We start from the raw sequence: 22,406 nt of genomic DNA, 5'->3' as shown, positions 1-22,406 counted from the left end.
TCACTCAAGCAAGCGTACCAGGCGTTAACCTTACGCGTGACACTTGGGTATCTGATTCTCCACTTTCACATGCGTGTTTGCTGTAAGGACACCCTGCCCCTTTCGTTTTCACCAAGTACCGAAATCGCAGCAGTTAGCAAGCATCAAACCTACCGCCCGCCACAGTTCACATGCAACGTGCCTCAACCGCTTCTGATGCAGATGCTCGCGTTATGAGTCTATAGCCTGAAACGCTTCATTCATAATGCAGTCATTCGCACGTCCACAGCTAGCCTGCAAAGTGCCTGCTGCCTAATTGCACGGCCAGACTCGGCGCAATAACTCATGCCACGCGAGTGACACTGCATGCGCCACCTACAAGGCCTGAGTAGAACATTGGTTGACTGCGAAACCACTCCAAGGTATTGCACCACGCCGGTAATCTCCGAGGCAGCAAGAGAATTCCGCCTCCTTTTATTGATCTTCGACAGAAGGCGCCACCACACTGCTCAAACACAAGGACGTTTCAAACCTCCTCGGCTCAGATCATGGGGGAAGAAAATGAACTAGGAGAGTGCATTAAGTTCGTGCAGTCAGCCTTGGCAAGACAGCTCTGAGTGAAGGCATCGCCTTCAGTATTTTCCTCAAACACGTGGCCCAACGCGAGACATCTGAGAGTCAGCGTATTAGCCGAGAATATTTGGTTCCCGGTAGTTCTTATTACATGCGTACTACTTCTGCCTGCAGCACAGTTTCATAAAATTACTAGTGGGAACTGGGGCTCTAGTGCCTGCGAGACCTAGAAGCAGGGACGGTTAAGCCATCATGGGAACAATGGTTAGCACGTGGATATATGCCTAAATGCTTGGCCTCGGTTTTAAACGGTTAGTCGACTTTTCAAACTGATCCATTTCGAGAATGCACTGCGTTATAAAGGACATCAATGCACTGATGAGACAGCACAATTTGCACTCGTGCAACCTCTACGCTCTAAGAACAGTTTACACCCTTTGGAGTGCCCCTTCTGCCACACAACGATAATCGTCATCTGCCTTGATGCGCTTCCTTTCTTTAACGCTGCGAACCCGGTACTCTCCAGTAACGAACGGCACGTGCGTTATCAGCATGATAGCATTGCCGACAGGAAATCCTATCATGCTGATAACGCGTATACGCCGTTCGTTACTGGAAAGTACCGGGCACGCAGCGTTAAAGAAAGGAAACGCATCAAGGCAGATGACGATTATCGTTGTGTGGCAGAAGGGGCACTCCAAAGGGTGTAAACTGTTCTTAGAGTGTAGTACAGAAGCCCGGTAATGAAACCATGAAGCCATGGACGCATGGAGAAGCGCTACGACTGCTATGAGCAGCGATTATTGCCTGCTCGCATGGTCATTTTTTTGCCTTCTCCATTTAAAAAATGGGGCATAGATTTCTTTCAAATTTAGTCTAATGAAGGCAGAGAAAGTGTAATAAACGAAGCCACAAGCACGAAGATCAGACAAATCCATGCACCAGCTGTCATTCTCATAGTGGCCGAACAATCGTAGAGCGAGCAAGAGTTCCTTCTAGTAATTGTAGGAAACTTAATGGCCTGCCAGAGTATGAAGCACTAAGCCCTACCACACGCTCTGACGTGATAATCACGTGCTCGGCCAACTCGCTTGGCTTCAACAATGTTGCGCCATTTCGCCCTAGTAGTTCCTTTCTTCTTGCATGTTTCGGATGCTCGCCAGTTGCATCCCTACTCGCAAGTGAAGCCGAATAAGCCATCTCGTCGCGGTCATTCGAAGCCGCACAAAACCGCAAGGCGTGCCCGCAGCACCCGTCCACAAGATTTGCATTTCGGCTCGTACGAGCTTTCTTGGACGTGTACGCGTGTGGCTGCAGACCGCGTGACGAAAACTGAAACGCCGATATTTTGAGAATTGATCGCAAGTAGGTTTGTCAGCTGCCGGCATCGCGGTTTCATGTGCGCCTGTGTTTGTTCTGAAGTATACTTCAGACGCCTCGGCTTCAGGGGCTCTGCCGGGATAGCACTAGCGTGCTCTTTTTTTTTTTTTACAAACACAATCGCCAAGAGCGTGATATGGTTGTTCTCGCGGGGAGTCATTTAAACGGTTCCCCTTCGGTTTCCACACTCTATTGTTCTTTTTCAAATAATTTACTTGGTCACTACTGCAAACGTGACAAAAGGCACAATTCAAAGCGTGATCGGGTAGATGTGTCACACCCATTAACTTCTCCCACCATTGAGGACAATGCAGTTGAACGCTCTCAAGGTTTATTCTCGCACGATTGTTTACCTTCATATGAATGGTCCAACTGGTTCAAATATTTCGCGCATCGAGGTCAGCAATGCACACTTTCGGCCAAGTGAAAAGACTGGTATGCAGCCCGGCCAGCAACAGTGACGAGGTTTCTTTCCGTCTAGGCTGACTGCCATCCGCTGGGGGCGCTATGAAATACGTTGGGTAATGAGGTTTCGGAGCATGTTAAACAACACAACCTTGTCAAAAATTTACCCGCAGCCGTCCACTGCGAAAGGGTTCCAAACTTGGGTGTCGAACCGATTGCCTACACTTCATTACAGGTGCCATCAGCGAAAGCTAAAAACAAATGAAGACTGCACTTCATTTCTTTGAAGTTTAAACATTTTATTAAGCGATTGTTTCTCTCATTTGCTATCTTCGTCACTTCGGTAATTTCGCAATCGCAACAGGTTGCTACCGCGCCTGTCCTGTGTGTTCCTTCTTTGTCCCTTGTTTTTGTGCGATTACATGATGCGTTCCAATAACGACCACCAACTAGCCCGCTTATCCCTGTTAAATATGCTATCGCAGCACATTGGTTTCAGATGGATGTCATTAGAACCTCTCCGGAACACTGAGTGTAAGGAAAGCGTGATCAAAGTTTGGACGCATTTATGCTCTTTAATCCTCTTTCGCTCTTCTGCATGTTCTGCATAAAGCGGCAAAATTTCGTGGCCAATTTTGTGCAGCCGAGAGAAAATGACTCTGAATATTAAACATCGACACACCGACGTTCCAAAGTGTCGACAGAACCCTGCGTGAGGAAGTATATCATCATCATTCGTACGATCGTTAACAACCGTTGTAACTTCAACGGCCGGCTACGCTTCTTCCTGGAAATAAGCAGCCCTGCAAAATGCGATGCCTGTGCAAGGCGACTCTTTATTACATTGTGCAATCATACCAGCACCTTTTTTTTTTATTTTGAAGTCGAGCGGTGATACGGATTCGTTTTCACACTTTCAAAGCGTGAAACTTATAAAGAGACGGCTGTAAATAGTACCAAATGAAAACCCTGTTACAATGTTCATATCACACCACGAACGTATTCACTTGAATCACTTCGTTAACAGCTTAAACTGAGTGAGAGATGGCATTTGTCGCTCACCGTTAGGGTCCAGCGGCTGCAGGTCCCGGGCGTTCATGACTGCGAATGATAATACGGTGTGCACAGAGTTACTCACGCCTTCTGCGCACATTTCGCTGTACAATATGGAGAAACGCCGATTCCGTACTAATCGGTACAGGAAGTTTCTCTTGGAGGTCCCCGTTTATGTCACCCATCTCCACAAAACGCGCAAAAAAAGTAACTTTAGCAAGAATACTTGCAGTGAGTACACATAACAAAGAGCGTCAGTTCCTTGCGCAGCGCACACCCCCTCTGCAAAGGTTCATTGCATCTGTCTGCCTTAATTCTACAGGTTGTTTATGGGATAAGACACTCGTTAGGATACTCAGAGGCATTCCCGATTTTAGCCACACTGGGAACAGTCATTATATGCAGTTTCAAATCGATATCTCAGTTTTCGAATTCGTAAGGAATCTTTTAAAATTGCCTATATACTTTTTCAGTTTCCAGGTTCCTTTCGAGTGTTATGCAAGTTTCCGATTTAAGATAACGCAAGCATTATCACTGCTTATTCGTTGTTGCTCAGTTTACAAGTCTGATGAACTGCAATCCACCCGCGTTTCTTTATGTATATGCATTCTCGGTATTTCAAATGGTGTTACTCCTCCATACACTAACGTCCTAACGGGCATTGTAAACATTGTTAATGAACAGGTTCCTTAAAGAAGATTCACGTGCCCCATACTCTAATGAGGTATGGTCCTACAGGTTTATAATGTAGCATGTGACGGTTCATAAAATTTTCTATACAGTCATATGGGATTATGAATATTGAGCATATGAAGCGCACAGTTTTTTTTATTTTCTAAAACGGGCACACACCTGGAGTTAAACGATGTCCATACAAGCTTTACAAGGAATCTACAAATTTTCAGCGAACTGCAGCTATTCGTCTACTTGCACCGACTTTTTAAAACCACCTCCGCATTTACATCGAATAACAGGACAATAATAATAATAATATTTGGGGTTTTACGTGCCAAAACCACTTTCTGATTATGAGGCACGCCGTAGTGGAGGACTCCGGAAATTTTGACCACCTGAGGTTCTTTAACGTGCACCTAAATCTAAGCACACGGGTGTTTTTCGCATTTCGCCCCCATCGAAATGCGGCCGCCGTGGCCGGGATTCGATCCCGCGACCTCGTGCTCAGCAGCCCAACACCATAGCCACTGAGCAACCACGGCGGGTAATAACAGGACAGAACGGAATATAGACGCAATAAAGCGTGGACTGGCGTTTACCTGCTGACGCTCTAAAAGAAAGAAAAGCAAGCGACATAACTTTAACGAGCAATAAAACAGGAATACCGACTTCGTTAACGAAAAGAAAGATGAAAGACAAGAAAGAGAATAATAGTAGGAGCCACTCTTGGAGGGAAACAAACAAACAAGAGACGTACCTGAAGTGTTGTTTGCCTCTGTAGTGAGAGTCGCTCATGAAACGGAACACTGCGTATCGTGGCGGGATATCGTCAACAACACCCGAAAATTCCACAACTATGCGGTTACGCCAAATAGAACGTTCCGTTCAATGAGCCATCTTCAGTAGTCGTAGTAGTATAATGATGATGATGATCATCATCTTCATATTATGGCTCACACTCTAAAAATGTTTGCACCCTTTGGGGTGTAAATCTGCCACACAACAATAATCGTCAGCTGCCTTGATTCGTTTCCTTTCTTTAACGCTGCGAGCCCGGTACTTTCCAGTAACGAACGGCACGCGCGTTATCAGCATGACATAGCATTCCCAACAGGAAAGTATCGGGCGCGGCGTTTTCAAGAAAGGAAACGCATCAAGGCAGATGACGATTATCGTTGTCTGGCAGAGATACACTCCAAGGGGTGCAAACTTTATCAGAGGGCATGCCCACCCTGGGGGATTGGCCAATAATTGCGTGCTGAAACGATTACCTATTCTTCTGAAGCGTTACATATTCGATAAAAAAAGGGAAGAAAAGGAAAACAGTAAAAGTTATTCGTTTACTGCACTGTATGTAACCGCTGACGGCATCAAACACGTTCCCGTGGCTGACCCCTATAACTCACGCACCGAAAGATAGTACGATTTCTGATGATGACATTAACCATGATTTAGCAAGCAAGCGGATTTAGCAAACGAATACTTCATGTTTATCTCTCGCTTGCCACTCCACTCCCTTTCCCGAAGCCGGTCCTCGCGCTTTTTCCTCGTTTTTCTCTTCGTTACCACAGCGTACATATCTGTATCTATATCTATATCTATATCTATATCTACAAATAGACATTCTTACCGTCCACACAGAGGCACTCGGCTGCGGCGTTGTAGCTGAGCCGTACCGTGAGCCAGCCGTAAGGGGAAGCGCCCGACTGGATCTGCCGGTTCTGCTCCTCGAGCCTCTGCAGGCAGTACAGCTCGATGAGGTCGGCCGTGTCCGCCTTGTGCAGCTTGAGCAGCCTGTCCAGGTCCTGGTACGGAAGGCTGTGCAGCGACTTCAGGGACAGTCCTTTGTCCTCGGCGTGGAAGAACTCCAGCAGGACACCCAGAGACGAGAAGAGCCGCTGGAAGAACCCCAAGCGCTCCTGCGCGGTGTACAGTCCCGGTCGATAAGCGAACGCTAAGCGCTCGACGTGGTTACTGCATCAGGACCGGTCGCAACTTCTTGCCCGAGCGGTGTCGTGAAGCGCGAGATAAAAAAAAAACAAATGCGAGAGACCGGTGGGGATGCCACGTTTCGACAAAACGTATCTTGATTAGCAGACGTTGGCGCGTTAATGTCTGGGCGCCTTCTGATCCTATCTCAGATGGAATAAAAGCCGTTAGAAGGTCACACCAATCTAAACATCAGTAACACATTCCAACCTAGATTGCACTTACAAAAGTAAGTCACACTAAATAGTGATCATTTACCGGGCAGCTCAACAATACAGTTGACTTAACGAAAACATCTGCGAAGGCTAGATAAATCCAAATGTTAGTCTGTGGCTCTCCGTTCATTTATGTTCTAGCTCATCTAAAGTGGTATTCGCAAGAATGTCGACCGCGGGCTGCGGCAGATGTTTTGGCGGAAGGACCTGAAGGCTTCGTCGGTCTGTTCTTAATCCACGTGATGGTCATAATTTTATCAATGCGACAATTGTTTTCTTTGTTTAAGCATGCTATTTCACCTCCATAGAGGTGCGTCGCAAGTGCACGCATTCACCTTGTCAAAACAAGCCTATACATTTACCTTTACCCCGGCGTCAACAATATTTTGACCAATTGGATATTGCTTAATATTTGAGAGGAAGCGTTTTCCCATTTCATTTGGTATTTAAGCTAGATAATGAACAAATAAAGCAATAAACATATTCTAGGCCGAGACCTTCTCACCTTGCCGCTTAAAGGGTTAGTGCCAAGTCAAACTGAAGCTTCGCTCGTACAAATACACTAAGTTAAAGGACAAAAGAAAAGATGGAGCAAGACACCAGAATGGCACCTACAACTTGGAACCAAATGGAACATAGCACAAAAGGTAAGGTGAAATAGAACACATGCAGTAGGCTAACACTACATTAAATAAAAAACTCCGCTCAATATATAGTGAGGACGACGTTAGCCATATCTATCTGGTGTTTGCCTCCTTAGCTACGCTACGTTCAAGTCCTCGCAACGGATGTGCTCTGCGTGAAATAATGTAGTTTTATAATTTGTTTCTTTTAACTTCATGATGTCGTGTGACTTCTGAAATTTTACAGTGTTGCTCATGCGAAAATGCCCAACCGGCCTTGTTAGTTGTTACCATGTCATTATACATTCATCTGTCAGTAAAATTTTCTACTGGGTGCGTTTGTTGAACTTAACTGATAACAGCGAGAAGGGGCACGACAAACGAATAAACGCGACAAACGAGAGCTCTCACTGTCAAATCATCTTCATTGTTATGTCCCGCTGAATGTGCCAAACCAGAGCTCTCACTGTCAAATGATCGTTATTATGTCCCGCTGAATGTGCGTGTCGCAATAATTGGTTCACAGCCAACACTCCGTCCCTCAAGAGCTAATCGTCTTCGCATCCTTGAGCTACAGGTCGCCCGTCAACGACGTCACAGGCCATTGTTTCCGGAGACGTCAGGTTCCGTCGTTTTAACAGAGGGTGGCGGCAGTGTTTACCAATCCCATCGTTAGCCTGCCAAATCAAGGTCCACGTGCAGTCTCGTTGGCTCTGCAATGACAACGGCTCCTATGCAAATGAGGTAGCCACCAGCCGGGTGCGAAACACGCCATCGTGCAATTGGTTAAGACTCTACACTTTCAACAACAACAAAAAAAAACCGGTCGGCAACTATCGTCCCCACTTTCTCAAACGGGAGCCGCGAAAGACTGACGGTGAGTTCTTACCCCGAGATTGTTCCTGGCGGTGAGCATCAGTTCCTGCAATACAACCCTCCAGACAGCTTCCAAGGTCCGATAGAAGTTCACCTTCATCAGAGACTCGTACAGCGTCCGTAGGTTGTTGTCCAGGTAGTCTATTAACGGACCCAGTGCCTGCGACGGGAACGGATCGCCGTTGAGGAGCCCGGTAAATTAGGGCCTCGATTTCTCCGTTGCTTTCTTCGTGGTGTGTTCGCAAACACTTCGATGGCTTTTCCAGCTTAGCCCGTGACTGACGAAAATCGTACGTAAAGCCACGGCTCTAAGCTTATTCTGCGTATGCAAAGCGCGGCAGGGTGGAACTAAACAATTCGTTCGTAGTCAACATGGCGCCGTAATGGTGCGCAATTCTAGAAAACCTTCTCGTTACTTCGTGAAAATAAGTAAACAATTCGTGGCGCGAAGATTAAGTCTGCACAACAGTTAATGCTCCTGTAGGGATGAGCAAAGCCGGAACGTCTATTGAGGTCGAAAGACACACACAATAAAAGACGAATACAGCCTCCGCTAGAAAAGCGCATCTTTATACAGTTGAAACTCGATTTAACGAAGTGATGAGCGCGCTCGAACGATTACGTTAAATCGGTAAGTTTGTAAAATCAAGAAAGGAATGTTTCGGTCCTTCTAAATATAAAATTGTAACGTTGCGACACGCGAAAGCTACCGCGGCATTGCATTTCCGCGCTAATCCGACCATCCGTCGCATAAGCTATGAAATAACGAAAGCAAAATAAGGAGGCGGTGTTGAGTCCGGTGCATGGGCGCGGCGTGTAGTCTCGTCTAAATAAAGGTAGGGCCGTGACTAGGACATCCAGATGTTTTAACGCGATATCTTTAGCACACGCGCTAGAAGCAAAACCCCGTCTGTGTCAAAATTGCAAAGAAACTGCCGCTTTTTTAATCATTCATTTCAGGAAGAACTTCGCTAAATCAAGTTTCGCCAAATTAGTTTCGTTAATTCGGGTTGATGATAACGCTGAACACCATGGGTACCTGCTGGGGAACTGAAATTCGTTCGTTAGAAAGGGAACTTCGTAAAATCGGGTTCGTTAGATCGAGTTGTAAGTGTATCTGCTTTAGTACAAGCATGCACACTTAATTACTGTATACGGACGCAAGAAATCGCGCCCATTGCCTAAAAGGACAAAAGTACTGTAAAATTAATAATTAGATTAAAGATTACGTCTAATTTTGAAGCATGAGTCCTGTTATGATTATCCAAATAAGTTTTTTTTTACTTGTACGGATATGCGCTATTTAGGCTGCAATTATGTCATGCAGCAATAATCAGCATGATATGTTGCGCGTATCTTTAAACGCTGTATCCAGCACCCTGCATCAACTGCCTTTCTGTGATGAGGAATACGTAGAAAGTTTAGCGGCGTTGCGTTCTCGGTAAGAAGTTACAGGGCGGATGGCACAGCGTCAAACAAAATGAAGGCAAGTATAAATTATCAAGATTCTGGTTGGCAGCAAAGTTATGCCCTGCAGGGTACAAAATCGTACAGATGTGCCGTGTAAGCATTCGAATACAAAGTATATGATAAAACACATCAAACTGTTTTGTCATCTCCAGAATTTATGTATCTACTTTCACCATAAATATTTTGTTTATTCAATGACGGGAGCGAAAGCAGCAATTGCGAGAATAAAAATCGTGCGCCTTACACTGTCAGCATCTAGACGTTCTGGTGCCCACGCCAGGTGGAAGAGAAACTTCTTGATCTCGGGTCGCATCTGTAGAAGGAACCAACATGAAGATAAGTAACATATTACTGAAAAGCCCTGGTGGACAAGCAGTGTACGATTAAATTGTTAGCTGTACCAACGAACACGGAGTGCATGAACGCATTCGCAAGTCTTCGACAACATTAGAACAACAGCAATACCATCTTCTCTGATGCAAACAAAAACAAGAACTCGAAATTCTGACAATGCTAAGGGGGTACGGTGAGTGCTACCACTTAGAGAAAGTGTACAATTATTTTCGATCACAAGAACGTGATGGTATATGAAAGCTGGCAGACAGTAGAAATAGGTAGGCTGATTGCAACAAAACGGTACGAAAATCTTATTTCACTCGCAAATGAAACAAAAACGTTCGGAGGAGGATTAAGCTTCGCCTTTAAGAGTGGGACGCGATTGCATTCAAAGATCCCTGACTGCTTCTCACGCTTCCCGGCGACCGCAGCTTATGTAACCGTAATGTTTACCGGGAAACGCTGGCGGCGAACGATATATGCACGAAGGCGAGCGGGTGAGCTTTCTGGTAGAAACGCGGCCTCCTGCGTCGGCCGCGAATTTACGGAGGCGAGCGCCATCTGGATGGCGTTGTCTCAAGGAACCGACCGGAGCGGGCCGCTCTATGAATGTTAGAAACGCTGGAAAGTGGATTTATGTTTGAGTATCCGCGTAACAGAATTATGTTTCCTGGCGTATTCAAATAACAATCCGACGCTATCATGTCTGTAGGCTGTGTTTAGGTTGTACTTTACAATTTTTCTGGCGCATCTTACTTTGAGGAATTCAATCAGTTCAGTAGCGCCCCTGCGCCACGCGAAGGGCCTGCGTGGTTGTGATTCGGAATGAGTTCTCGAAATAACGACGTCCTCTCTTAAGTTCCTTCGCAAGTAGTCGCGCCAGACATCACGCGTCTTTGTGATGTACCTCATATTGTGCTTTTCGTTCCTACCCCAGTTGTAAGTGTGCCTGCGGGTGAATAAATTTCCTTGTCAGTCAGTCTTTCTCGGCAACTCAATGTTTCACGCAATGCAGAGAAACAGGGCGCTACACTCGCGTTCTCGCCTTGATTTGTCGCATCCTGACCGTAGACCTTTTCTACATTGATGTTATTTCGGCGATGCCAAAAACGCTCGCGCATGGTGGATTAAGCGCAAGTTAAAAGAACTGCAGTTAGTAGGAACTAATTCGGAATTCTCTACTACGTCGTGCCTCATTTTTCGATCGAGAGTTTGGTACGTCAAACCAAAGAATTTATTCATTTTTAATTTTCGCTTTCTTCCCGACAACCGTCTAAAAGTGGTCGTCGCGCACCAAGCAATCTGCGATACCATATTCTCTCAGCCGACCCGTGTCATGCGAAGTTTCATCTCGAAGAAATAGTTATGTATTAAAAAAGGCACAGTCCCGCCTGGAAGGCGAAGCATCGATTGCGATAGCAAACTAGTAGACAGGTACACGAAGTAAGGATAGTAGTTTCATCGGCCGTATAAACTTGTAAACTTAGGCACACTAACTAAATTAACAAGCATGGTGTCAGGCGCGCACAGGCAAGCATATGAACACATCTCACTCGATGACCGCGGAAGCTCGCTGTAAAAACGCTGGAGTGAGGAAGAGCGGCAGCGGCAGCGAGCGAATTGACGTTCGTGCTGCCTGTCGCATCAACGCGAACTAAGCCGCGAAAACGCAGCGCGCGGCAGGCTACGTCGCCGTCGCAGATGCCTTTCAAGATACAGCGGCCTGTGCAGATTGAGCCCCGATGGCCCGCTCACCCTCGTGCGCTTTCACTCGCACATACAGCATACGGCGCACGGCGACAATTTCATCGCCCTTGGACTTTATACGAAACCTCACGACGACGCCAACAGCGACGATAGAAATGCGCCTGTAGTGTGCGCATAATTGAACAGTAGTTTACAGCCATTCATTCAGACCAGATAAAAAATTGATGGGTGTCGGTCATTTGTGACATATCTGAATGCGACATACTAAATTCTGATAATTCCATGTAACCGAGTGAGGAGCCCTTAAGAAAGGTCCAGACAAACATGTCGCATTTGTGTAGACGTGCCCCACTTTTCTGGCACGTAAAAGGACGACATCTAGCTAATATCAAGGTTGGGAAACAATTCCGCTATTTTAATTTGACGACAGCAATGTTGAACTGGAAACACCGGAGCTGGTGCCAACCTCATCATTGTAACGCCGTGACGCAGATAAAAATTTGCTGCCGTCACGTATCAGTAAGGCTAGGTACGGTCTCGTCACGCTGAAAAAATTAACGTAGATCCCAGAACAGGCACGGAGAGCATCCGCGCTATTGTGCTATACATGACCTTGGTTCAAAGTCCACGACTGGACGAATATTTTTTTATGCGAAGCATATTACGAGAGCTCAACCCAGCTCCTCAGGCGCGGCGGTGTCGCCTTCAATACCACGTGACACCGTGACGTCACGACAGAGGAGAAACGGGGCTCCAACTCGCGCCGTCGCTCGCGGCGTCGAGGCGGTATATAAGCAGCTGCGCTTGTTTCTAGGTGGCGTTGGCTCAACTCTTGCAAGATGGGCTGGGTGGGAATCGAACCAGGGTCTCCGGAGTGTGAGACGGAGACGCTACCACTGAGCCACGAGTACGATGCTTAAAAGCGATACAAAAGCGCCTCTAGTGAATGCGGTGTTGCCTTAGAAACGAGCTGTTTCTAAGGCTCAGGCGTTCGTCGCTTGCGGCGCACATTTCGTTGCCGCGCCGAACGCTGCATTGCTCGACGCTCACCGTGTCCAATGCGGGGCGCGTAGTCGCTGCGCCGTAGCCCATTGTCTTACACCCCTTGGCGAGTCGACGGGAACGCTGTCGCGTTCCACTCTTGAAGGCGAAGGAGAGTAACGCATGAGTTCTTTCTTCGTCTATAGCCGAACCAAATATAGCCAAGCAACAGCAGTTCACCAGGCTAAACAGTGGTTCGACAACTAAAATAAAGGCTACTATGCTTCGCATCCTGGGCTTAACCTTAGCTAAGCCACAGCCATTTTTTTTATTATTATTGAAGAAGACTGAAACGGAGGCCACAAGGAACCAAGGAGAGTGGTATGTAAGCAAAAAATGCTTGGCATTAAAGCATCTATGGTGCTGGTCGCGTTTCCGCATCCGATGCTTCTGTGTGGCAGCCGCTGGAAGCTGCAATGTCGTCACACTGTGACGACATCGTCCACAAGAAACCTTGCTGCGCAACACAACGAAGCTTATTCACAGAAGCAAGCATTCCAGTCAATTATCTAGGCTATTGTAATATATCTGGTAGTCGTTAACGTTCCCTGCTATAATTTTTTCATTGAAATGAAAATTTTATGCGACGTGCATCTGAACAAACAAATTCAGGCAAATTTCAGGAAAACTGCCCACCGGAGTTCCTTGGCAAAAAAAATCGAAGTTTTTTTGGAGAGTGGCGTAGAGGAAGGTCACGGGGAGATTACGCCAGCTCGTTGATTTTGGCGCGCGTGGCTGAACTTCCGGAGCTCCAGCGAGCCCTTCAGCACAAATGTTTCACGCTATGAAGTGCACACAGAAAACTATGTCGGCTTCATGACGAATAATCGCTTGACATAGCTCTTCAGCTTTTTTTTTTTCACGATATGCTAATAAGTCAAGACACTGCAAGCAGCAGGTGGTTCTTCAGACAAGAAAAAAACTACACTCACGTGAAAAACGGACACACATTATTTAAAGACCATTTTTATGCCACTCAAGGTCGTTTATATGCATTAGGCAACAGTATTTAAAAACGGACTGCTAGAAACACAACCTCAGCGCGATGCGACGCATGGCGGTTCGGGAAATTTCAGGGGCGTTTATTTTTATCTGCGACAAAAAGCCGACAAAACATGCCGGTAACATTGCTGACACCCACATTTCTGAAAATACCTTTCTTTTTTGTTTTCTTATCGATGTCAGATACTTCCTGCAAAACGGTGATACGTTCATACAAACGGTGATCGGGCCATAAAGGCTTTGAAAATTTCGACCCATGATTTCACCACATAAAAAGAATTACAAGTTAGTAATCTCAGGTACATACTCTCTGAAAGCAACACTAAAAGAAAATATGAAATCGAGCTACGTCAAGTGATTATTAGTCAATAAGCCGACATCGTTTTCTGTGTGCACTTCATCGCGCAAAACAATTCATGCTGAAGGGCCCGCTGGACCTCCTGAAGTTCAGCCACCCGCGCCAAAAGCGACGAGCTGACGTAATCTCCCCGTGACCTTCATCCATGCCACTCTCAAAAAAAAAAAAATCAGCTACTGCTGACGTGACCTAAGGAGCACAGTGGCCTGTAAAATCTCACTTCAATTAGCCACTTTTGATATGCGGATTTTTCCCATCGACAAGTGAGTGCATTTTAATGGAATGCGAAAGTATTCACCACGCGACAGTCGAATTCCACCTTCTAGAACCACTGGCATTCAAGGCGGATGGCCGCAATAACCCGTCAGCAGCCAATGTAAGCCCCACGCGTTTTGAGTATTGCCAGAAGAAAAGACAGGGAAGAGAATGATAGGACCGCTACCGGGATAGGTAACTGCACAAGGTGAATACAGATGTTTTAAGGTAGAGATAAAGGATTAAGGTGTTGGAGTACCTAAATGCTAGATTGATAAGCATGTAAAGCTTACCAGAGTTGTTCAAGCAGTCCAGGCGACTACTTGCCACTGCCCAATTTCAAATAGGTGCTAATAAATCACCAGCACCATCATCGTGATCTTCGCACTTACAGATCTCTGTTCTCGCGAAAGAATGACGAATTCGTCAGTGCAGAAGCATAAACATTTCAATCCAGCACGGCGTAGCATTATCCCCCTCAGCGTCCCTCCCTCAAGACTTTCGGCATCTCACCCGCCGTGGTTGCTCAGTGGCTATGGTGTTGGGCTGCTGAGCACGAGGTCACGGGATCGAATCCCGGCCACGGCGGCCGCATTTCGATGGGGGCGATATGCGAAAACACCCGTGTGCTTAGATTTAGGTGCACGTTAAAGAACCCCAGGTGGTCGAAATTTCCGGAGTCCTCCACTACGGCGTGCCTCATAATCAGAAAGTGGTTTTGGCACGTAAAACCTCATAATTTAATTTTTTTAACTTTCGGCATCTCACCTTCTCGGAGAGCCCCGCGATTATGGTCAGGATCTTGTGGACGACGTCCTCGTCCGCGTTGTGCAGCAACGCCTGGAACGCGGCGCGGCACTTGTCGGCGGCGCGGTCTCCCTCGGCCTGCTCGATGGCCGCGATGATGGGTTCCAGGTCGAGCTCGGCGTGGAGCGGTTTGAGCGCCCGTCGCACGTACTCCATGTTGTTGATCACGATGCACACCTGCAAACGCAGTGGGAGAGAACGATGACCATGATGCATGTTGTCCTTGCTGCCTACAATTAACACGCGTTTCGTTGCGGCCAAATAAGCGTTCTGTGTAGTTCGATTACAGCTTGGTCGGCCCGAAAGCAAAGTGTGCTTAGGTTGTTCAGCAATTACACTCAGACTCGAGCGCGGAGCAGTGGGAGAGGGCGCTAACCAGCAGCGACCCGAAAGTCCAGCATGGACTAGTGAGGCACGCTCACCGAGTAGCCACCCTCAGTGGTGCCCTGGAATTAGGGGCGTCGACCCTGCGCAGATGGGGAATAAGACCGCGAAGACGGCCGACCGCATCTGCCACCGTTAATTTCTAACCAATTAGAGCAAATAAAGCTTTTCCTCCTCCTCCTCAGCATTTATACCTCGTAAGCAAATCAGTATGGATAAAGGAATAATCGTATAGCGAAGTGAAGTGCGCGGAAGCCCAGCAAGGTTGGGACATGTGTAGGACAAACTTAGATCAACTTAGGACAAGCAGACGTATGGTGACTTTGCCCAATACTGCTGCAAAGGAAGCATACGAGGCTTTATAGACGACGTAGTTGGATAAACTGTGATTCTGACCACACTATCAAACGCGGGAACTATGCCCGACTACCGCAGTTGTTGCACAGAACATGTTAAGCAGGAAGCTGTCAGCGAGAACGGCGATGGCAAATCACACGTGAACTGCAAATGTGGAAGTAGATATGAGGCATCCGGAGTTATGCGCAAATGAACAGTGAAAAATTGTTCCCAACGGGAAAGTGTAGTTATCCGCTGGGAATGGCGAATGTGCAATAGCTTGGGAACTGTAATGAGTAATTTTTTATCCTGTGAATTCAGTCAGGCTGGACGAAATTCGCAGGATAGAATTTTACGCCGTCTTGCAAAATCTGCTTGAGATTCCGATCACAGCTTATCATGCGCAGTAAGAAATTTCTGATAAAAATTTTTTAGGATTGCTGTAGTCAAGAATTAGGTTGCGTCTCTTTCGTTATTCCTTATCAATTAAAAACGATGTTCAAAACTTTTTAAAACAGCAATTACTCAGGATCATCATAACTCAGCACTAAGGTGGCCAATTTCCACTTTTTAAAGCTTTCAAATTATCAAACATGTGCCTGTACCTCTTTAATCCATTAGACAAAAGCATACGATGACTTGCAACTAACCGTACTGATGTAACTTATCAAGGCCCTGCTGTACGGTGACGCGGGCAATAAGAGAGAGCATCGCCAAAGCCCAAATCAAAATAGGTACAAAATAAATACAGAAATTGAAACTAACGACATATGCAGAAATAAATTACCGCATGGAATGTCACTAAATATTCGCAAGGCGAAGTTCGATATACTGGGGGCTTGCATGCACGCAAGAATGTTTCTTTTTCTCGGAGCGCCACTGGTAGGACGTCTTGTAGCGATGCCAACCGCTACAATGCGACAAATTACTTATTTCGATTGCGTTCCACTTTTAACATCCATAACTCTGACTAATAGCCGGGTTATGAGTTTTAACGGGAGTGGCAACTCATCGTTCCAGTGACGAAGCGCAAAACCTGGGAAGGGCAATTGTATTACAACACTCATCTTACGCCATCCATGTTTAAAGACACGGATGGCGTAAGTACCATGGATGGATGACATACCACGCTCTTCGCTATCTATTGCGAACTCTAAGTGGACAAACCTCTTCAGAGACGTCGAATTGGCCTTCTTCGTCATAGTAGCCAGCGTTGAGGAGCTTCTGGTGGCAAAGGTTGGCATAGAACATGGCTCCGTCACAGACAGCCTGAAATAAAGTGACAGAGTGGTTTTCGGACTGCCCCGGCCTATGGATGAGGTTGCGCAACTCTAATAAAACACAACCTGGCACGTCCATCACATAAAGTACACTTCGTGTGGGTTTATTTCGTTTTCTCTGAAACTTCATCAAGTGCAATACGGCTTTCCGTTGGGCTCCTACAAATTGCAGTGAATACTTCTACTAAGAATCGGTACGCGTGGCTTACGAGTACGAAGGGCAAACCAAGAGACAATGGCACACTTAGCACTGTAGTCGTTCGACACCTGCAGATCACTGCAGCTTCATGTGTGCCCTTTCCGTACTCACTTTCTCTTTTTGTGTGTGTGTGTGTGTACGCGAGTGTGCTGCCTGAAAGAAACCTTGGGTTACCAAATTGGCAAAAGTATTAAGAGTATCGAAAATTCTGCGTCGGCCCAACTACGATGCCACCTATTCAAGTACATGTGGAACACAAGAATGTATTTCTAAGGTAAACACTGGGCCGACTTTCATGGAATTTGTTGCGTTTGAGAGAGAAAGACATATTTCAGTGACTGTTGAAGCGGAATTTTGATTTAGATCAAGAAAGTTTGAAAAGAAATTTTCAAAAATTGCTAAGCACGAAGAAACAAGACACGAAGTTATACAAAATTTGTAGCTCTGCACCAAGAACAGATATCGCAGTTCTGTAAACTGCATGCGTTAGAGCATTCAAAGCGGCCAAATTTGGTATGTCAGTTGATATCTAACCTGACTTTGTTGCACTGCTTAAAAGAGTATTGCAAAAATTCTGCTCACGTATTAGTGGCTTACTTCACAGCCATGCATGATATAGCAATCTTGTCCGCTTTCGATGTACTATTCGGTACTAATTACGGCATTGTCGTATCGTTTTTATTGCTGAGTTACAAAATCGCAAACTTGATTCTATCGTGTTCTGAAAATTTGCGATTTCTACAATTTTTATTGATAATGTGACGGCCTAAATTCAAGATGCGTTATCATCTGTCACAAGATTTTTAACTTCTTCTTTTAAGTGCAACAAACTTCATCAAATTTGGTGCACAGGTTGGCGAGAAAAACGATTTGTCCTTTCCCGTGTATTTAGATAGGAGCTTCCGAGCTAAAGCTTCCTCTAAACCTGCAACTAACAAATCGTGCTCATTTCGCAAGCACAGCGTGTCTTCTGTAGCAAACGGCCTCACTGGCAATTTGTCGATGTAATCCAATGTGCATATTTATGCAGATCGGCTGGCATATACTAATTTCCTGCAAGTTAAAGCATGCACTCCGAACGGTGAATTTACTCTAACACAACTTGCGCTGACTAAGAAATGACACACGTCGCAAAATCACCTCAAGTATCAAGCAACACAACTGAAAAATAAGGAGCAATGTTGTCCATTTCTGTATAAATGGAAAAACGGGAGAAACTCCCAGTGAATAAAATGCAGTATGAAAATTCCCAAATACGGCGCAAACAGAAACTGCGCCCAAATGCCCTTTCTCCGTGACGTCTGCTGCATATTGATGAGGCCGATTTGCAAGAACGATCGCGTAAATAATTTAGCTGCACATTAGGGAACCACAGGCGGTAAAAACTATTCTGGAGCTCTTATTTCGTTAAAACGGAATAATGAATCAAATATTTACTTATTCACTGAATTATTCAATATCGTGAAGAAGCTTGAATCGAGCAAGAGGAAACTCGGAGCTAATGGTGACATTGGTTTATTTGCGTATATACTTATTAAATATACTATCAGTGCTCTAAGGCGCTACAGAAACGAGAGGTTAAAAAAAAACACTATCCTACTCAGTAGAACTTTTGAACTCTTAACGGCACATTTTTGTTCAATGGCTAACTAAAGCTGTAAATTTGTTTTCTAAATTATGGAGCTTTACATGTCAAAACCGCCATCTGATTATGAGGCCAGCCGCAGTGGAGGTCTCCGGATTAATTTTAGTCACCCGGGTTTTTTTTTTTGACATGCGCCTATATATAAGTACACGGGTGTTTTTGCAATTCGCCCCCATCGAAATGCAGTCGCCGTGGCCGGGGCTGAAAAAAAGTCTAGGTGCACACGACAGTGAGCTCAAACTACACCTGCAATGAAGGAAACCTTGAAAAAAAAACTGTGAACTAATTCTGGCCGCCTGGTCCGCACCAAAACATCTGACTCGAGAGTTTGACAACACTATGAACTTTTGTTTCGTGCACTTTTCATAGGTTTTGCTTTCGTACTGTGTGTTCTTGCGTCATCTCTTGCCGTCTGTTCTCGTACTCCACGCTCCCGTGTCGTCTGTTATCAAGTCGTCTGTTATCGTGCCGTCTGTCTTCGTGACGTATGTTCTAACGTCGTTCTCGTACTCAATGTACTCATGCCGTCTGTTATAAAGTCGTCTGTTATCGTGCCGTCTGTCTTCGTGACATATGTTCTAACGTCGTTCTCGTGCTATATGCTTTCGTGTCGTCTGTTATCGCGCCGTCTGTTATCCTGCCGTCTGTCTTCGTGACCTGTGTTCTAACGTTACATGTTCCCGTGTCGTCTGTACTCTTGTCCTCATGTTTACTTGCCACAAAATATCGGCAAGAAAATAACACATGATTTGGCCCCTACAACAATTCAAACTTTTCCCCCTAAGGGTAACCGTGGTTAGGTTTAGTAGAAAACAGCATCGAAATTTCTATTGTGTAACCAATACTAAGATACTAGACGATGTTCACGGAGGTAATCGAAGCGGTGTATGCGATTTTCTTCGCTAGAATGGGGACCCACCTCGAGAATTTTGAAGACGAAAGGGTAAGATCCTTTAAGGTCAGGCCATGCTAGCTGCCTCCAAAACTGCTTGATCTGAAAACAAGAAAAAGAAGCAACTGGAGCAATCCGGCTCGTAATTGAATGTAAGCTTCATGAGGCACAATGGGTGCACAGATGTGACTGTTGAAGGCTCTAAGGAAATATCATAAAAGATAAAAAAGAGAGACATACGAAAGAAAGCATAAAGGCAGGTGGGTTAACCAGAACAGAAAATCCGCCTCGATACAATGCAACATTGGCGAACGGAGAAAGTGGAAAGATTAAAAAAGTAGGGAGAGAGCGAGCACGTAAACCCGATCACCGCGTAATACAGCAGCACTGCATTATATGCAGCACAATGAATAGCAATGAAGGCTGCAGTCATCTGTGCTTATCTTTGCTGTGCTTATCAGTTGCAGCAGTACCTTGATCACAACGCCAAAAAAAACTATAAATAAATAAATAAATAAATAAATAAATAAATAAATAAATAGTGCACTTTGGCATGCAGAAATGAAAACCAGCTTAGCCGCGTCTTTCTTGATATCCAATAATGGTAAATAATTTAAATCGTATAGCATTAGCATTCAACTTATGGTTAACATACAATAACACTCTGTATATGCGATTAGAAAATCTGAGATCGCCTTTTCACGCAAACAAGTTTCCGCACATTTTCCGATAATGTAAAACATTCTTCACGACTGACGGGTAGCAAGAAGTTCGTGTGTTGAGCAATAGGAGCATGCATTTACGACAAGGAATAAATACACCTGGAAGAGAGCAAAGTTTTCACCAAACGGGTATGCCTATAGAAATACTCAGCTATTCCAGTTACTTTAACTAAAATTTCCTTCGAGTTTTAAAGGTGCACCTTGCGTGGATGTTGAGTCTCACAAATCAGCGATAAACCATGAAACTAAGATAGCGTGTAACAGTAGCACAAAATTCCATTAATGCCTAATAGGTTTTCGCAGATATAGGTTAAAATTTAACTGGACAGCTAATGCGTGAGGTGTATGATAAAAACGAGTTTCATACTTGCTCCACTTGCGGCCCAAACACCTGCCTTGACGGCAGAAATGCGGCGTCATCCACGAATGATACTAAAACTGGGTGTTGCTCGCCAATTTTCACGCCTTCGTTAAATTCATTAACTCCCTCGGTAGCATTTTGCGCGCTGTTTCTGTCACATGGTGCTAAGGAGTGCCCAATAGACAAGTACGGTGCGTCCATGATCCATGATACTCACTTGGTTGAAGCATGTGGTTGTATCGACAGCCGAAGTGCTATGCTGGACGTAGGAGTCGATGCACTTGATCTGAGCCGGCCAGTGGGAGAAACGAGAATTACACGAAATGAATGACCAAGTTTACTCGAACGCCAGGTTCACAGTGGCCGGTCGTTCAAGACTCGACACAACGTACACCCTGCCTGTCATCCAGAACACACGCACACAAAAGCGCACAAGTACACACAGACGCGCGCGCTACAACGAATAGACGCCAGCGCGCAAGCGTGGACGAAGCCTTCAAGCAAGTTCAAAAGTATGACACGGTACAACAGTACGGCATTGTTGTGCGCTGGACAAACCGCATGCTACAGTGCTCGAGCGTGGCGAAGAACAGCTACCTTATTTCCCACAGTAAGTCAATCTGGCCGTACTACGTGCATGAAATTCCAGTGCGCACCCACCAATGTCTTCTCTAGATAAAATGTTGCAGATAACCGTGCATGTTACATTGAAGTAGTATCCCGCGTACCCCTCAACTGTGCTTAAAAAAATTTGTGAACGCTCCAGCAAAATCGATACGGCGTGGCAGTGGCGTAAAGACAAACTGCTGTACCGGATCAGCCAGTTCTGTTGAAACCCACGATGTGATCACAGTTTTACAAAACGAAAATCGTAATTCTCCCGAAAGAAGCAAGAATCTCCAATGGGTTTCCTTTCTGTAAGTTCGTGCTAGTCTCGGTTCGAGGACAGTTGTTTTCTTTCGCTCTTCAACCTCCATGCGAAACAAAACGCGGACTCCGCGAGCATCATCGGGCAGGCCCATGGTGGGGATAGTGGCGGTGCAACTGGCACACCAACACTGGCAGTATAAGAAGAAAGTGTGCAAAATATACAAGCGAAAAGTATTTCTCCACAGTGAACAATTCAACGACTGTTTCAAGCTTCTCGAGCGCCTGCCTTCTTCGGTGCTTCTGCAGTGAAGAAGAAGGCCGAACCTATCTTACTTCGCTAGCTCTGCACACACACACACGTGACACCAGCACACATGCAGACACGACATGCAGCACTACAGTCGAGCACCGGAGCGCTGACAAAACGGGCTGAATGCACGGCGCAGGGTCACTGTACCTTCTTCTTATTCAGTAAAAAACCGGCAGGCATCTGCAATTTCCCAGCGGGACGGCGAAGGGGGTAAGGTAGGAGAGAGAAAGCCAGGCAGTCAGGAACAGGGTTTTGGCAAGGACACATTGCTCAACCGGGAATTTGTGCATCTACTCGTCCAGTATTCTCGGTGTCATGCCGATCCTGAACAGATTGCTCTCACTTCGTAAAACATGTGCCCACACCTTCGGAGCGCTCAGCGTCGATTTCTTTCGCAAAATTTGATGACGACTGCTAGTTTTGACACTGCATTGAATGTCTCGAGAGACGACGAAAAGCTACTGATTTGCCAACACGTATTCACGGCCGATAAGCCTAATAAAAATTCATATACGCGCGGCGATGTCAGGCTCCAGTAAGCGCCACCCTATCAAGAAATCCCACAAGTCGCTAAACCCATCTGCAAATAATATCGCATAAGCAAGTGCTTGTATGTGATCTTATCATACGCAATTATTATTGGTGTAATCCAGCAGCATGTCG

The 22,406-nt window shown here is 45.7% G+C and overlaps 1 protein-coding gene across 6 annotated transcripts in view; it reads right to left on the bottom strand.

The window, feature by feature from the left end:
• Positions 1 to 22,406, bottom strand: part of LOC139048842 (BAI1-associated protein 3-like) — a 567,324-nt gene that overhangs the window by 25,107 nt on the left and 519,811 nt on the right. For all 6 annotated transcript variants that reach the window (XM_070523709.1, XM_070523713.1, XM_070523710.1 and 3 more), the window contains 8 exons: positions 20,781 to 20,849; positions 19,508 to 19,582; positions 16,632 to 16,733; positions 14,706 to 14,921; positions 9,483 to 9,551; positions 7,782 to 7,928; positions 5,696 to 5,984; positions 3,400 to 3,438 (listed from right to left, as the gene is read on the bottom strand). In XM_070523709.1, the coding sequence (XP_070379810.1) occupies positions 3,400 to 3,438; positions 5,696 to 5,984; positions 7,782 to 7,928; positions 9,483 to 9,551; positions 14,706 to 14,921; positions 16,632 to 16,733; positions 19,508 to 19,582; positions 20,781 to 20,849 (1,006 nt within the window). The remainder of the gene's footprint in view (positions 1 to 3,399; positions 3,439 to 5,695; positions 5,985 to 7,781; positions 7,929 to 9,482; positions 9,552 to 14,705; positions 14,922 to 16,631; positions 16,734 to 19,507; positions 19,583 to 20,780; positions 20,850 to 22,406) is intronic.

Source organism: Dermacentor albipictus, chromosome 8, assembly GCF_038994185.2.
Source record: "Dermacentor albipictus isolate Rhodes 1998 colony chromosome 8, USDA_Dalb.pri_finalv2, whole genome shotgun sequence".
NCBI lineage: Eukaryota > Metazoa > Arthropoda > Arachnida > Ixodida > Ixodidae > Dermacentor > Dermacentor albipictus.
The sequence above is the reverse complement of the archived record's forward strand: the minus strand, read 5'-3'. Positions and strand labels throughout refer to the sequence as shown.